This window comes from Hippopotamus amphibius, chromosome 4 (assembly GCF_030028045.1).
Source record: "Hippopotamus amphibius kiboko isolate mHipAmp2 chromosome 4, mHipAmp2.hap2, whole genome shotgun sequence".
NCBI classification, from domain to species: Eukaryota; Metazoa; Chordata; class Mammalia; order Artiodactyla; family Hippopotamidae; genus Hippopotamus; species Hippopotamus amphibius.
In genome coordinates this window covers 166084335-166102391 of record NC_080189.1, presented here as the reverse complement: position 1 = coordinate 166102391, position 18057 = coordinate 166084335, and the positions used below count along the sequence as shown (strand labels likewise).

Here is an 18057-nt window from a genome sequence, read left to right as displayed (position 1 = left end):
AGCCAAAAGCAAAGAATGATGGTGTTCTAAAATGGGCTTAGGTGTGGTTTGAGGCAACTTGAACTTTAGCAGTTTATTTTTGAAGACTAAACTTTAGAATTTCAAAGAGTCAATTTTAGAACCAATCATAGAATTATTGTGTTGCCAATCAAATGAGAGCCTTAAACCTAATAATGAGGCAGAGTTCTCCCATAAGTATTAGTGGATAAGGACTTAACGGCATCAGGTGTTGAGGCTTTGGCCATATTTGTAGGTAATTTTACTTAATATGTTTGTCATTAGGAAATTTCAGAGGCCTTTTTCCTGGCACTCAGGATACTCCTTCATGAAGGGCTTAATTTAAGGCCAGTAAATGAATTGTTTTATAAATTGTATTTTGTGATTTTATTCAAGTAAAAATATTCACTACTTATTACTCAATATGACTTCAGTGCTTAGTATATGGACTATTCTTTGATGCATGAAACTTTTCTACATTTGCTTTTTGCAAGTTGTCTTGCTGCAGAATGCAGTCTGTTTCTTGTCTATGCGATTCCTTTTTCCTGGCTGCTCATCACTTATTTATTTAATTCCATGTCTTTCAGGTTGTAGTCACAGTTTGTACTGGAAATAAATTTATATACCCATTTTTAGGATAGTTAATACTTTTTCTATAGGAAGTCAAGGAAAAGAGGAGACAGATCTTTTTGTTCAAAAAATACTTATAGAGTTTCTGTGATGTCCCAGGGCACTGTTCTAGGAGCTTGAGATACACCAGTGAACAAAACAATCCCTGTCATTGGGAAGCTTACTCGAGTTGAGGGAGACAGATGTTAAAACATAAAAAATAACAAATAAATTGCAGTTGACTCTTATACAATGCTGGGGTTAATCTGCATGTAACTTATAGGCAGCCCTCTGTATCTGCGATTCCTCCACATGCTGGTAGTCATCCAACCACAGATCACTTAATTCTGTAGTATTTACTATTGAAAAATATGTATGCATAAGTGGATCTGTGCAGTTCCAAACCATACTGTTCAAGGGTCAGCTGTAATTAATATGCTATGTTAGAAGCTGATAATTGGTATGGGAAATTATAGAATGGGAAAAGGAAATAGGAACAAAGACTTGAAGAAAGTTAGCCCTGTCATTATTTGGTGGCATAACCTGTCTGTTGTGTGTGAGGAACAGCAAGGAGGCCAGTGTAGCTGGACTTGGGGGAGTAGTATAGTAGAAGATTAAGTCAGAGGTAGGTGGAGGCAGATGGTGTAGGACTTTGTGAGGACATGGGCTCTTACACTGAGTGAATTGGGAAGGTTTTGAAAGGTTTCCAATAGACAAAAGTGCTATCACTTACATTTTAATCTTAAAAGATAACTTTGCTTTTTTTATTGAGCAGAGTATAGAAGAAGCAAATGTTGAAAGGACGAGATTAATAGAGAGATATTGTAGTAATACAAATGAGTGATAATGGTGACTAAGGCTAGGATGATAGTATTAGAAGTGGTGAGAAGTAGCTGGATCTTGGATATTTTGAAGGAAGAGCCAACAGGATTTCCTTACTCTTGTATGTGTGGTAGGAAAGAAAAGAAGAAATCAAGAATGACTCCAGAATTTTTTTTTGGATGAGGAACCAGACAGAAAATGGAGATACCATCAACTCAGATGGGAAAGGCTGTAGATGGAGCAAGTTTGGGAGAGGAGAGTGTCCGGTTTTGGGCATGTTAAGTTTTGTGGCTGTTAGACATTCAAATCATCTATCCTAAGGTGTTAGGTCTAATAATCTACATAGTGTAATTATAGACCAGAGCTATAAGACCACTTAATGCAAGAGTCTTTGTCCTGAATATTGTCATTTTATTGTACTCTCTTTTGTTTTAATAAATGAGAAAAAATGGACACGTTAAATTTATATGTAGCTTAAGTTAGTGATCTAGAGGAAGGGCATGAGAGTGGTTTTCAAACATATGAAGTATTGGATTGTTTTTTAAATTAACTCCCAAAAGACAGAACTAGGATCAGTAAGTAGAAGTTTGGAGTAAGCAGGTTTTAGTAAGGGGTAAAGTATGAAAGCGTTAAAAGAGAGCTTTCCCAGGGACTTCCTAGGTGGTGCAGTGGTAAAGAATCTGCCTGCCAATGCAGGGGACACGGGTTCGAGCGCTCCCTGGGAAGATTCAACATACCATGGAGCAACTAAGCCCATGTGCCACAACTATTGAGCCTGTGCTCTAGAGCCCATGAGCCACAACTATTGAGCCCATGTGCCACAACTATTGAAGCCCACGTGCCCTGGGCCCATGCTCCCACAAGAGAAGCCACTACAATGAGGAGCCGGCGCACCACAATGAAGAGTAGCCCCTGCTCGCAGCAACTAGAGAAGGCCCGTGTGCAGCAACGAAGACCCAACGCAGCCAATAAATAAATAAAATAAATACATAAATAAATTTATGAAAAAAAATAGCCTAGAACTCAGAACTTAAGATAAAGCTCAGGCCCTGGTCAGGTTTAGAAGCTAAATATTCCACACTCTTCCCGGATACCAAGAAACACCAATATTAACAGATTAAAAAAAAGAGAGAGAGAGAGCTTTTGCAGGAAGGGATAACTTAATTTGCAATTCTTTGCCCCCTACTTCTACTCATACTCAAGCAGACACTGAACAATTATTTGCTAAGAATATGCCGTGGAGACTGTTTGCATAGAGATGTTAGACCATGAAATTTTAGCAGTGGGTTAAGAAAATACCTGTATGTAGTGAGAATTTCTGCATTATTATATAAAACAGCCTGATTAGTAGAAAACGTCTTGCTCTGGGGCAAGAGAATCATCTTTGTCACTTAATTGCGATATGCCCTTGGTCATGCCATTGAACCTCTCCAGGCTGTAATTTTCTCTTTTGAAAATGAAAGCCTGAAGTGGCAGTGATACTTATAATTGGAAGGAAGGGAGAGAGTGAAGGCCTGGAAATCAGTTAAAGGATATTGTAATATATCATATGACAGGAGGCTATTGACATGGTAACGAGAAGATTATTGGTGGCCTTTTAGAAAACAGTTGCCAGGTGTCCCGAAGACAAGTAAAGTAGAATTAGAGATGAAGTAATGATTAGAGAAATACTAATATTAGTATGAATTCTAATACTATGGGGCCACAGTATTAAAGAGGTCATCAATGTGTAAGTTGTTACTGTATGTGTGGAAGAAGAAGAGAGTAGTTGTAAACATGATATCAGTATTGAGGAAAGATAGTGTCCTGTTAGTCAGTAGACAAGAGGAATGAAGAAAAGCCCAAGGTTAAATAAATGGTATAGACATAAAAGAAGTTACAGAGAAAAGACAAAAAAGTGGTCTAGAAGCATCAGGGAGAACAAATGTTATTACTGTTTTAAATATTTGTCAGTATAAAATTTCCTATGAAATGACATATATACACATACCTGGTAGAGATACTTTGCAGAGAAATATTAACTACTTTAATGAACACAAGTACTGAAAGCTATCAGATAAATGCTACTAATTGTAGATAGATTTATTTTTGAAAAACGCACCTAGTGAATTTTTTTTCTTTTAAGAGAGAGTGTCAAACTATTAAAAACAATCTGACTACAGTGGTACAAAACTAGAAATGAATTAGATGGAGATTAAACAATATGCTGCTGAACAACCAATGGGTCAAAGAAGAAGTCAAAAGAGAACTAGAAAAATACCTTGAGACAAATGAAAAAGGAAATACAATGTACCAAAACTTGTAGAATGCAGCAAAAGTAGTTCTAAGAGGGAAGTACATAGAGAGAAATGCCTACATCAAGAAATAAGGAAAAATCTCAATCTAACTTTACACCTAAAGGAACAAGAAGAAGCTCAAAGTTGGTAGAAGGAAGGAAATAAAGATCAGAGTGGGAATAAATGAATAGAGACTAAAAAGACAATAGAGAAGATCAATGAAACTAAAAGTTGGTTATTTGAAGAGGTAAACACAATTGACAGACCTGGAATTTCCCTGGTGGTGCAGTGGTCAAGAATCTGCCTGCCAGTGCAGGGGACATAGGTTCGAGCCCTGGTCCAGGGAAGATTCCCTGATGCCGCAGAGCAACTAAGCCGTGTGCCACAACTACTGGGCCCGCATGCTGCAGTTGCTGAAGCCCATGCACCTAGAGTACATGCTCTGCAACAAGAGAAGCCACCACAATAAGAAGCCTGTGCACCGCAACAAAGAGTAGACCCTGCTCACCACCACTGGAGAAAGCCTTGCACGCAGCAACAAAGACCCAACACAGCCAATAACAAACAAACAAATAAGTAAATAAATAAATAAATAAAATTTAAAAAAAATTGACAGACCTTTAGGTAGACTCGTCAAGAGAAAAGACTCAAATAAAATCAGAAATGAAAGAGATGTTACAACTGATAACAGAAATAAGACTACTATGAATAATTAACACATTTACAGATTGGACAGTCTAGAAGAAAAGGATAAATTCCTAGAAACATACAACCTTCCAAGACTGAATCATGAAGAAATTAAAAATCTGAATATACTGATTACTAGTAAGGAGGTTGAATCAATAATCAAAAATTTCCCAATACACAAAAGTCTAGGACCAGATGGCTTCACTGGTACATTCTACCAAACATTTAAAGAAGAATTAATACCAACTCTTCTCAAAGTCTTCCAAAAAATAGAAGAGGAAATACTTCTAAATGCATTTTACAAGGCCAGCATTACCCTGATACCAAAACCAGACAAGGATGCCACAAGAAAAGAAAATTGCAAGCCAGTATCATCTTGATGAACATAGATGCGGAAATCCTCAACAAAATATTAGCAAACTGAATTCAGCAATTTAAAGATCATAAACCGTGATCAAGTGGGATGTATCCAGGGATGCAAGGAAGGTTTAACATCTACATATCAGTCACTGTGATATACCATGTTAACAAAATGAAGGATAAAAATCACGTAGTCATCTCAATAGATGCTGGAAAAGCATTTAACAAAATTCAACATAAGAAGTCTCAACAAAGTTGGTATGGAGGGAACATACCTCAATAAAGGACATATATGACAAGCCCACAGGTAGCATACTTAATGAAAAGCTGAGAGCTTTTCCTCTAAGGTTAGGAATAAGACAAGCATGCTCACTCTTGCCATTTTTCTTCAGTATGGTATGGGAAGTCCTAGTCAGAGCAGTTAGGCAAGAAAAAGAAATAAAAGACATCCAAATCAGAAAGGAAGAAGTGAAACTGTCACTATTATTTGCAGGTGACATGATATTACATAGAAAATTCTAAAGACTCTGCCCAAAAAACTGTTAGAACTAATGAATGAATTCAGTACAACTGCAGAATACAAAAATCTGTTGCATTTCTGTACACTAATAATAAACTATCAGAAAGAGAAATTAAGAAAACAGTCCCATTTACCCCTGCATCAAAAAGAAAAAAATATCTAGGGATAAATATAACCAAGGAGGTGAAAGCCCTGTACACTGAAAGCTATAAGACATTGATGAAAGAGATTGAAAAAGTCAAAAATAAATGGAAGGATATTCCATGCTCATGGATTGGAAGACTTAATATTGTTAAATTGTCTGTAATATCCAAAGCAATCTATAGATCCAGCAAAATCCCTATCAAAATTTCAATGGCATTTTTCACAGAATCAAACAGTCCTAAAATTTGTAGCAGACCATAAAAGACCTGAATAATAGCAATCTTGAGAAAGAACAAAGGCACCATGCTTCTTGATTTCAAACTATATTACAAAATGATAGTAATCAAAACAGTATGGTATTGGCATAAAAGCAGATACATAGATCAGTAGAACAGAAAAGAGAGCCCAGGAATAAACCCATACTTACGTGGTCAATTAATTTACTACAGAGGAGCCAATAGTATAAAATGGGGAAAGGACAGTCTCTTCAATAAATGGTGTTGGGAAAACTGGGAAGCCACATGCAAAAGAATGAAACTGGACTACTGTCTTTTATCATGCACAATAGTCAGTACAAAACAGATGAAAGATTTAAATGTAAGACCCAAAACAATAGAAGAAAGAAAACAGAGGTGATAAGCTCCTTGACATTGGACTTGGTGGTGATTTTTTTGATTTGACACAGAAAAGAAAGGCAACAGAAGCAAAAATAAACAAGTGGGACTACATCAAATGAAAAAGCTTTTGCACATGAGAAGAAACTATCAATAAAACAGAAAGGCCACCTAATGCATTTGAGAAGATATTTGCAAACAATCTATCTGACAAGGGGTTAATACCCAGAATATACAAAGAACTCACAAAATTCTACATCAAAACAAACAACCCACTTTAAAAACAGGTAGAGGACCTGAATAGACATTTTTCCAAAGAAGACATACCAGTGGCGAACAGGTACATGAAAAGGTGCTCAACATCACTAATCATAAGGGAAATGCAAGTCAACCACAGTGAGATATCACTTCACACCTGTTAAAATGGCTGTTACTGAAAAGACAAGAATTAACAAGGATGTGGAGAAAAGGGAGCCTTGTGGCACTGTTGGTGGGAATGTAAACTGGTGCAGCTGCTGTGTAGAACAGTGTAAAGCTTCCTTTAAAAATTAAAAATAGAACTACCATATGATTCAGCAATCCTACTTCTGGGTATTTATTAAAAGAAACAAAAACACTAACACTGAAAAATAAATGCACCCCCATGTTCATTATAGCGTTATTTACAACAGCCAGGAATGGAAGCATTCTGGTTGTCTATCAGTGGATAAAGAAGCTGTGGTATATATATATATATATATATATACACACACATATATACACAATGGAATATTATTCAGCCTTTAAAAAGAAGGCAGCCTTGCCATATGTGACAACATGGATGGACCTGGAGTGCATTATGCTAAGTGAAATGTCAGACAGGAGAAGACAGATACCATATGATCTCACTTATATGTGTAATCAAAAGCAAAAAAATTGAACTTACAGAACAGACTGGTGATTGCCAGAGACGAGGGTTTTGGAGGTAGGTGAAATGGGTGAAGATGGTCAAAGATACAAACTTCAAGTTATAAAATAAGTAATCATGAGAAAATAGTACAGCATGGTGACTACTGTTGATAATATTGTATATTTGAAAGTTACAAAGAGTAGATCTTAAAAGTTCTCATCAAAGGAAAAAGATGTGTAACTATGTATGGTGGTGGATGTTAACGACTTATTGTGGGGATCATTTTGCAGTATACACAAATATCCAATCATTACTTTGTACACCTGAAAGTAATATGTTCATGTCAATTATATCTCAGTTAAAAAAGAAACCAGTTTGCAGTTGCAGTAATATACAAGTTTTGTGTGTGGTGAGTGGTTTTCTGTTGTTGTTTCCTCTGTCTTTTTACTTTATCTCATACATTTTTTACTTATTTATTTAGATACACAGAAGTAAAAACAAATGGAAATTTCATCTCAAGGATGGCATTATGAATCTTAATGGAAGAGATTATATATTTTCCAAAGCCATTGGAGATGCAGAATGGTGAAGAGTTGGTTCTTTTCTTTTATAAATAAAACAAAAGAAACTTTATAAAAAAATTTAAAGTGGACATTTTGAAACTTGGGACATACCAACCAAAACTTAACTTCTGCATGTCAGAAAAGTGCAGTAGAAGCAGAGCTACTGGAACAAAGAGACCTTGACAACTCAGACACTACTTCTAACTGGCAAGCCATGGAACTGTAGCACCTGGGGTTGTTGGGGTGGGGAGGGTTGGGATTTTGTGTAAGAAAACCATAATTGTCGATTTTAAATACAGGTACCTGCCACTGGTAATTAGCATGTAAAGCTTTGTTTATATTCTTTCCTCCAACTTGAGTTCAGTCAGAAGATACTTGTTGTAATGAACTGAAGAAACTTCCCTTTTGATAGATTGAACTGAAACTGCTTATTGTATGTGGTTATATTTGGTAAAAATTGCGTGTGAGCTTTTTACAAAAGGGTAAGAGTTATGGTGTTGAATTTTAATTCAGTTGTATAAGGAAACAACTTAGAACTCTCATAATAGGTCTTAAATATTTTTACTTGCTGTTCTCCCTCAGTAATATATACCTCTTCCTTCCCTGCTTTATGAAACATCTATTTAAGAGTTAAAGGAAGTAATCAGTGATCACAGTTTGGAGACAAAATTTACCCAGTAATGGGTATTTATTTTAATTAGGTTTTCAGACTCATTAAATATAAAGACTTGGGTTACGTCTGAGTTGAGCAGAATTAAAATGACAACTTCAGTTTCCTAACAGAAAAATTGTATTTGTTTCTTTTAGTCCCACACCTTAAAAAGAAACCCCAAGTGGCTCCTCAGGAATACAGTTTTATTGCACAAAGGTACCATCTAGCTGAAATTATATACATATGAATAGATAGATTTTTTTTTCTTGTTGGGCTGAAGTGTACGCCTATATATGTGTTTAGTCTTTAAGCTAAACATTTAGATAACATTCTGTGCATTGATTGAAACATTGGGCAGGTGGTGAGGACCTGGATTTTTATTAAACTATTTAGTAATTATAAAAGTTTCCTGTGTTTACTAGTAAAGAGTTTTAAAACTATTATTCTAATTGAACACATTTTTAAAATGCAACTTTGTAATTTGAGGGAGAAATTTTGGGGTTAGAGGAGGGTGGGCCACTAAATACATATTTACCTCTCTTTCATTTGGTGGCCCTTCCAGGCCATTGATAATATAGACATGGGCTCCAGTTTGCACATTGGGAAGAAAGCATAGAAATTTGACTTGTATATTAAAAATAATAGAAATGTAATATGTATATTAAGAATGCATAGCTCTGTATTCTGTAAGGGGCTCTAAAGAACAATGTGGCAGTGCTATGTTCAGTTTGAACAAGTTGCTTGGAGAACTGTAGGAACATGTGTCTTCACCTTTGTTCTTACACCTAATTCTTTTCATGGTTTATCCTGACAAAATTCACATTGTGTATTGATTTTTTTTTTTTAAGTCTTCCATTTTTGTCTTCCTTTTATTTGCTTTTGTGTTTCCAGAAGTAACATAGAAACACTTTAAAGTACGTTGCAAGGAAAAACTGTGAGCTATTATATATTGTTTTTTCTTTTTTTTAATGCAAATCTTTAAACTTTTTTGAAAAGGCTAATGTTTTTTGTTTTGCCCTACTTTCTATCCCACATTACCACCTTGGTCCCTTTAACTTATATTCTGAACTTTGGTATAAATGGTGGTTTCTAGCATACTAGTAGTTAGGTTTCATTTAGATGCCATAACTGATGATACGGTTTTAATTTTTACTGTATTAATTTAGTTTTTTGGAGGTTTGTTTACCCCACTATGCTCAAAGCACACACAAGTTTTTGGTTTTGTTTTTGTTAATGAGACGGGGAGGAGAGAAGGGAGGGGGTAAAATCACAGAAGTCCTGTTCACTTGTCCTTCAGTATAGTTGCTAGTAGGTTTATATTTACCCAATGAAGGAAGTCAATGACCTGAACTACCTATAAAAGTTTAGCATTGCTGCAGTGTTGATTGTAACCCTTTGGCTATCTAGTAGTTCTTATGCTACTGAACCTTGGATTACTGTATGATATTCAGCTTATATTTTGGGCTCTCTATGTAGACGAAAACATTCATATTCATAATAGAATTACATACTGGCCTGTTTTTATAACATATTCAAACATGAACAACCACCACTTTCAGAGTGACTCAGAGTTATTTTGAAGCAAGAAATAACCATTTATATTTGCACCTGTGTATATTGTATATTAATGATGACATACTTGGCAAGTGCTTTTCTTTTACCTGTGAAAATTCTGAAAGCTGGTCCAAACAACACTGCATACCAAATTGCGCTCTTTTATATTACTGCATCGTGTTCCTTTTTAATCAAATAGCATGTTTTAGTTTTATTATAGTGGCTTGCTATAAGAATGCCACTTACTTATCTTTGATTGTACTTGAATTCTTAATCATGCTTTTAACATTTTAACAAATCATTTCATTAGGTTCCATTAAAAATGTCATTCCTTTGAAAAGGCAAAGATTCCCACTTTCAGAATTTTGAAATGCAAATAACATGTTTATTCAAAGAGGGAAAACAGTTCAGACTTGGTATTATGAAATAAGTAAAGGTTTCAGAGAAGGATTTGTTTAGATTTGCACAGATGGTGATGGCACCTTTTATTAAAAAACAATCAACAGTGCTAAGGAAAATTTACACAAAAGTACTAGATAAAGTGTGGAAATGTGTGCCTTTCAGTGTATGTACTTTTTTTTTGGTGGTCATTTGGATAATCAGACCATTTGAATGGCTGAGAGCACATTTAAATTCTGCAGAGCGCCACATTTGGCTAAAACAACTCTTTAATGTGCAATTAGTTCTAGCGTAAGATGTCTGTTATATGAGGGGTATCTTTATATTGGGCTTTTATATTTTTTTAAATATTCACATTTCTTTCTATTAAATGCCATCATAATACCACATTTATATTGTTGCCTCTCTTAAAATGAAAGCCACCTTGATGTTATTCTTCTAGAAATAGATACATCAAGATTTGAGCAGTGTGTATAGTGATTAAAATGTGTTCTTGAAGAGCATATTCTAATAGATTCTGGTTTAGACAGCAAGAACAAAAATATAATAGCTTTTGTATAAAGGTTTTCTTTTGCTATATGAAAAGGACTTGGTTTTCTTTTTTTCTGGCTTTGATGGAGGAATGAAAAGGGTTATCTCCTTCTAAGAATAATTTTTGATTGTCTTATAGCAATAATGTCACCATTCTTTTCAGAAGATAAATACACCTTGTATAGGAAATCAGACATAATTTTCTTGGGAGTTCCCTTTATAACTTAGCTTTTTCTTCCACTTGAGAAAATTCCTATATTTTCAGATTATTTCATCTTGAACTTTTTTGAGCTTTTGTGCAATGTAATATTTTATTGATCCATCTTTGTACATTTTCATTTTATTTCATATATCTATCTCTCACCTATCTGTCTGAATCAGCTGTTTCAGATTTTGAATTCATTGGTTAAAAAATAGTTGTTTTATATATTTCCTCTTGGGTTTATGTTAGTTTTGCATTTTGATCTATTATGCTATGGAAATTATTCTGAAGTTTGTATTCCCTTTTTAAGCCTGCCTTAGTCTATTTTTTGTCATTTTTTATGATTTAAGGAAGAACACACCGAACTGGATATTGTTGTTTATTTTGAGGAACAAGAAAAACTTGTTTTTTCTTTTCTTTTAAGGGAAGACTACATTGAGTTAGTAGCTACTATTTCAATTTTCCTTAAATCATCCAGTATGCGTCAGGGCTACAATTTGGGGGGAGGGGCTAATAATCCCTTTTGCTATTCTGAGCTACTATTGTCAACTGCTGTTGTACATACTGTTATGTGTAAGGGCGTAAATATATTTATTATGTTTGTAAAATTCATTCTGTACAATTGCAGATCAAGGTTGCTCTTCTGTGATATACGGGATATTATGTTTTAAAGACCATCTTGGAATACAATTAGAGAACTTAGTATTTTGATGTACTAAGACCTATTTTAAGTTTAATATTTTACCTTTGCAAAAACTTTAATTAAAGATGTTATTTAAAAAAAGTAATGCTGCTTGCTTTGCTTACTAGTTTATAACGTTGTTATATAGACAGCTGAATAAAACCATACAGTTTAGAAAGGAAAATGCTTTATATTGTTAATAAGTTCCATTTATCAAAAAAAGGTATCATTAAATTCTATACCTTTAAAATAAGTAGGGTGGGATGTCTGAATAGTAAATTGTGTTATAAATCCTTAGTAGCTTTTAAAAAGAATAGTTGTAATTTCTAGGCACACGGGAATTTAAATTTGGCTAAATTCACACCAACAAAGTGTAACTAAAAATTGATATAATTAACATATTGTATTAAGTATTCCTACTCCAAAGAATAGATTACTTAAAATTATTTGAGAACATACTTGTTTTTAATTTCTCTGTTTAGCTATATATATTTTCTTTTAGTTTATAGAGTTTGTCAATAATTGCATAAAAGGAGAATCAGATTATTAAGTCTTGTATTACATATTGAATATATTTTGTGTTATTTTAGAAGGTATTAAATAGCAAGTATTTTAATTTATAATTAATTCAAATGAATCATAAAGAAGAAGCTTGCTTTTTTGTAATTTTTTTATCCTGTTACAGACTACTTTATCTAGGAAACATGCAAATTTTAACCATTAAAACAATCATAATAAAGATATTTTGTTTATCGCCAGCAAATCTTGTATTTTTGCAGTTTAATTCAAGCTCCTACATTGATGATCTTAATCTTTTTGGCCTCAGTTTCTCGATATGTAAAATGACAACAATATGGTTTTGAGGATTAAATGAGATAGTACATGTAAAGATCTTAGAATGGCACTTAGTACATGGAAGGACTCAGATATTCCAATTATTTACTTAATTTCATAATTATATAATTTAAAATGACCTGCAGAGCTGAAAAGTGTTTTTAAATGGTCAAAAATAGCAAAAAAGCGTGTGGTCTGATTTATGGTGAAAGAGTTGGATACAGCCAAGCAAGTTAAGCCTAAGAGGCTGAGTTAGTGAAGCGGTGCATCTGTCTGTAGCAGAAAATGCCTGAGGGAGGAAAAATGAATGATGGGTATGGAGAGGAATAATGAAACACACTGAGAAGGCTTTAAGCTTTTTTTTCCCCTAAAGTAAACAGTTCTTGAACTATATGTCTAAAATAGGTTGAATTTTCGCAAAGCTAAAACTAGTAGCATTACAACATTTTGAAAATCATGTGATTTTCCTAAGTATCAATGGATTCTGCTCATTTCATTTATGGAGAAAATGATAATGATATATTGTTATTGAAAGACATTCGAACTATGATGACATCACTCTGAGTGTGACCTGAACCCCTCTCCTAGTGATTGTTGGCAATCCTATTTCTGGAGGCGAATGGCCTTTGTATCAATGCTCCTAGACACAGGTATAAGTAGTTGGTTACTTTTGTTTTCTGTTCTGAAATATAAATTTTCTTAGTTTGAAAGGGAATCCAGCACAGAGCATGTATTAACTCACTCATTTAACTATTTTCAGTGATCTCTCATAGGGCAGGAATTGTGATCAGTATTATTGGATGAGCCAGAGATGAATAAAGATAGTTGCAGCTTTTAAAAGCAGTGAGGTTGGATTGTCTGGGTTCTAATCCTAGTGTGGATTGAATTGACAGCAGCGTGAGCTTCTGCATGTTACCAAACCTACTACCTCATAGGGTTGTTGTGAAGATAAGGTAATGACATGATGCATATGTTGCCTTTAACACAGTCCTTGGCACATGTGTATATACCCATATGTTTTAGTAAGGTACGATGATCACAGAAAAGATCTTAGACTGCCTAGGTTATTTATGTGAGTTTTCCTCATCTTCCTATCTTAATAGAAACAGGTGCACTTAATAGAAACAGAAATACAAATAGACTTAATAGAAACAGGTCTGTGATGATGCTTCTGCAGTGTAAAGTGAGAGATCAGAGGACTTAATACTAGCAATTATAGAGAGCATTGAGCTTGCCAATGGAAATAGTTCTAGAAGCTTACTTGTAGTTGTGGTCTTCATGTTGGAAATGAATCTTGTGTTCTTGAATCAAGAATGTTCTGGATCTTATTTTCAAACTTCAGCTTTCTGAATGTTGTTGAGTTGAAATTATACCAGTTATCTCCTGAGCACTTCTGGAATAGCTTGCTTTCTAAAACACAATGTGACAGAAATGAAATTCATTCCAATTTCTATTTCCCCATTCCCAAACTTCATGTATCAGTGGCTACGTTCTCCCCATCACTGAGATTTGAAGCTCAGTATCATCTAAACTAGTCTTCACCAATATTAGGAAATAGCTCCACTGCCTAGCAGGTACTCAAAACCCACAAATTGTTCCTGATTCCCTTCTTTTTTCTGGTACCTAGTCTAAGTCATCCCAAAACCAGACTGGCATTAACTAGTCTGACGAAGTTTACACTGGCCTTTCCTATGAAGGGAGAACCTGGGGTAGGTACCCTCAACTGGATCTGAACTGCGTCTATCAGAGTCCTTGGCCTTGGCCTTGGCCTGCCTCTCTGTGACAGAATGTGGGCCCCTGCCTGTTCTTCTCTTGTTGACCCTGATTTTATAGATTTGTCTCACTAATGCCCATTCTTAACCTATATTCATGTGGAATTGATTCAATGTATTAATGAACAGGTGGCAACTACATAGGGGGACCCACCTGGTAACACAAACAAAGTTCCTAAGCAAGGCATTTGCAGCTGATTTTTCCTTATGCCAGCAACACACTCCTTTTAGAGCTTTATATTCCATTGTCAAGAACATTCCTATTGCTTCTACCATGCTTTATTGACATTGACATCTCTTGATTTGTCCTTCCTCATTCCAAGTTTGTTCTAACTCATTTTTATTAAGACAATTAATACTCTTAATATATAATGGACTCTTAAAAATTAATAAGATACTCCATTAGGGAAAATACATATATTATAACAAATCAGTTCATCAAAGAAGAAAGGCAAATGTCAATTAATTGACTTTTAATAATTGAAGGAATACAAAATCAGACAATAAGAAATCATTTTTCCACCTACCCACTGATCAGAAAACAATGCCCTGTCATGGTCAGGGTGTAGATGAATGGACCTTATGATGGATTGCTTGTGAGAGTGCAAAATGGTACCAACTTTCTGGTGGACAGAGGGAACGAGAAACACAAGTGCTTCAAGGACAGGGGGATGGTATCTACAAGGTACGAAAGTTATCTAAGAGGCTCAAGTATACTGAGCATGAGAGAGGACAGATATTTGGGGGAGGAATAAAAGGATCAATATTTGATATGATAAGTTTGTGGTGCCCATTAGACATCCAGGGTGAAGTATCAAGAAGGCAAGAGGGATATAAGCAGATGGAGCTCAGTGGGGATGTCTGAGCTGAATAATACCATTGGGATTTATTATCATATGGAGAGCATTTAAAGCCATAGAAATGATTTACCTAAGCAAGAATGTACAAAGAAAGGTTCCAGGACCAACCCTAAAGGCACTCCCAAGACAGATATTGGGAAAAGGATTGTTTAACAGGAATGGCTACATAATTTGTAGAATCCAGTACAAAATGAAAATGTGAGGCCCATTGTTCAAAATGTATTAAGAATTTCAAGATGGTGACAGTGGAGTCCTTTGTCACTGCACTTGTCACACACCCTTGAAGCTGGCCCTGGGAGTCAGTAAGAGAGAATGAGGAAGCAAGGCCAGTTAAGTAGGAAGAAAGGGAAGAGGCTGGTGTCTTACAGGTCAAAGGACAGTATTTTAATAAAGATTTGGCCCTGGTTAGCTTAAGCCATTCTTTCCTGGACCGCCTGGGAATTCCCTGAAAGTATTTCATTATATTAGCAATAGGCCCTTAAGATTCTTTTGGTTTGGTCTTCATACTCTACAGTTGAGAACTTTAAAAACCCCTAGAAGTAATGCCTAGGTAGATTCCTTGAGGCATGCAGCCTATAGGCAGTGATGTCCCATGGCCAAGTTTCCTTGAACTAGTTTTAATAATGTACAATGGTGGGTTTTTTTTTTTTAAGGACTTTTATTGAGATACAGTTAACATACAATAAACTGCATATATTTAGAGTGTACAGTTTGGTATCCCAATCTCCCAATTCATTCCCCCCACCAACCCTCCCTGCTTTCCCCACTTGGTGTCCATGTTCTCTACATCTGTGTCTCTATTTCTGCCTTGCAAACCAGTTGATTTGTACCATTTCTCTATATTCCCCATATATGTGTTAATATATGATATTTGTTTTTCTGACTCCCTTCACTCTATATGACAGTCTCTAGGTCCATCCATGTCTCTACAAATGTCCCAGTTTCACTGCTTTTCACAGCTGAGTAATATTCCATTGTACATATGTTCCACATCTTTTTTATCCATTCATCTGTTGATGGACATTTAGGTTGCTTCCATGTCCTGGCTATTGTAAATAGTGATGCAATGAACATTGGAGTGCATGTGTCTTTTTGAATTATGGTGTTCTCTGGGTATATGCCTAGCAGTGGGATTGCTGCATCGTATGGTAACTCTGTTTTTAGTTTTGCAAGGAATTTCCATACTGTTCTCCATAATGGCTGTATCAATGTACATTCCCACCAACAGTATCAGTGTTCCCTTTTCTCCACACCCTTTCCAGCATTTACTGTTTGTCGATTTTCTGATGATGCCCATTCTGACCGGTGTGAGGTGATACCTCATTGTAGTTTTGATTTGCATTTCTCTAATAATTAGTGATGTTGAGCAGCTTTTCATGTGCCTCTTGGCTATCTGTATGTCTTCTTTGGAGAAATGCCTATTTAGGTCTTCTGCCCATTTTTTGATTGGGTTGTTTGTTTTTTTGAGATTGAGTTGGATGAACTGTTTATATATTTTGGAGATTAATCCTTTGTCTATTGATTTGTTTGCAAATATTTTCTCCCATTCTGAGGGTTGTCTTTTCATCTTGCTTATAGTTTCCTTTGCTGTGCAGAAGCTTTGAAGTTTCATTAGGTCCCACTTATTTATTTTTGTTTTTATTTCCATTACTCTAGGGAGTGGATCAAAGAAGATCTTGCTGTGATTTATGTCAAAGAGTGTTCCTCCTATGTTTTCCTCTAGGAGTTTTATAGTGTCTGGCCTTACATTTAGCTCTTTAATCCATTTTGAGTTTATTTTTGTGTATGGTGTTAAGGAGTGTTCTAATTTCATTCTTTTACATGTAGCTGTCCAGTTTTCCCAGCACCACTTATTGAAGAGGCTGCCTTTTCTCCATTGTATATCCTTGCCTCTTTTGTCATAGATTAGTTGACCATAGTTTATCTCTGGGCTTTCTATCCTGTTCCATTGATCTATATTTCTGTTTTTGTGGCAGTACCATACTGTCTTGATCACTGTAGCCTTGTAGTATAGCCTGAAGTCAGGAAGCCTGATTCCACCAACTCTGTCTTTCCTTCTCAAGATTGCTTTGGCTCTTTGGGGTTTTTTGTGTTTCCATACAAATCGTAAAATTTCTTGTTCTTGTTCTGTGAAAAATGCCGTTGGTAATTTGATAGGGATTGCACTGAATCTGTAAATTGCTTTTGGTAGTATAGTCATTTTCACAATGTTGATTCTTCCAATCCAAGAACATGGTATGTCCCTCCATCTGTTTGTGTCTTCTTTGATTTCTTTCATGAGTGTCTTATAGTTTTCTGAGTACAGGTCTTTTACCTCCTTGGTTAGGTTTATTCCTAGGTATTTTACTCTTTTTGCAATGGTGAATGGGATTGTTTCTTTAATTTCTCTTTCTGATCTTTCATTGTTAGTGTATAGAAATGCAAGAGATTTCTGTATGTTAATTTTGTATCCTGCAACTTTACCGAATTCATTGATTAGCTCAAGTAGTTTTCTGGTGGCATCTTTAGGATTTTCTGTGTATAGTATCATATCATCTGCGAGCAGTGACAGTTTTACTTCTTTTCCAACTTGGATTCCTTTTTTTTCTTTTTCTTCTCTGATTGCTGTGACAAGGACTTCCAAAACTATGTTGAATAGTAGTGGCAAGAGTGGACATCCTTGTCTTGTTCCTGATCTCAGAGGGAATTCTTTCAGTTTTTCACCATTGAGAATGATGTTTGCTGTGGGTTTGTCATATATGACCTTTATTATGTTGAGGTAGGTTCCCTCTGTGCCCACAGTCTGGAGAGTTTTTATCATAAATGGGTGTTAAATTTTGTCAAAAGCTTTTTCTGCCTCTATTGAGATGATCATGTGGTTTTTATCCTTCAGTTTGTTAATATGCTGTATCATATTGATTTGTGTATACAGTGGTGGTTTTTTAATGCATATTTGAAACACAAAAATAGTAATTCTCCTCTTCTTACACCTGGCCTACTTTACATATTTGTACCAACTGCTTGTGTTTTTGGCAATGAACCTCTGGTCCCATGTGACAGCCTGTTGGTTTTAAGAAATGATTTGTGAAAATATCCCTTTCAATTCGAAGT

The 18057-nt window shown here is 35.3% G+C and overlaps 1 protein-coding gene across 3 annotated transcripts in view; it reads left to right on the top strand.

The window, feature by feature from the left end:
• Nucleotides 1-18057, top strand: part of GTF2A1 (general transcription factor IIA subunit 1) — a 116702-nt gene that overhangs the window by 27500 nt on the left and 71145 nt on the right. The window contains exon 9 of one of the 3 annotated variants that reach the window (XM_057731444.1): nucleotides 7400-12155. The exons of 1 other annotated variant lie outside the window; for it this stretch is intronic. In XM_057731444.1, coding sequence (XP_057587427.1) covers nucleotides 7400-7507 — 108 coding nt within the window. In that variant the 3' untranslated portion in view covers nucleotides 7508-12155. Of the gene's footprint in view, nucleotides 1-584; nucleotides 677-7399; nucleotides 12156-18057 lie in introns of those variants that run through there. One more of the 3 variants, XM_057731446.1, reaches the window with a different exon arrangement.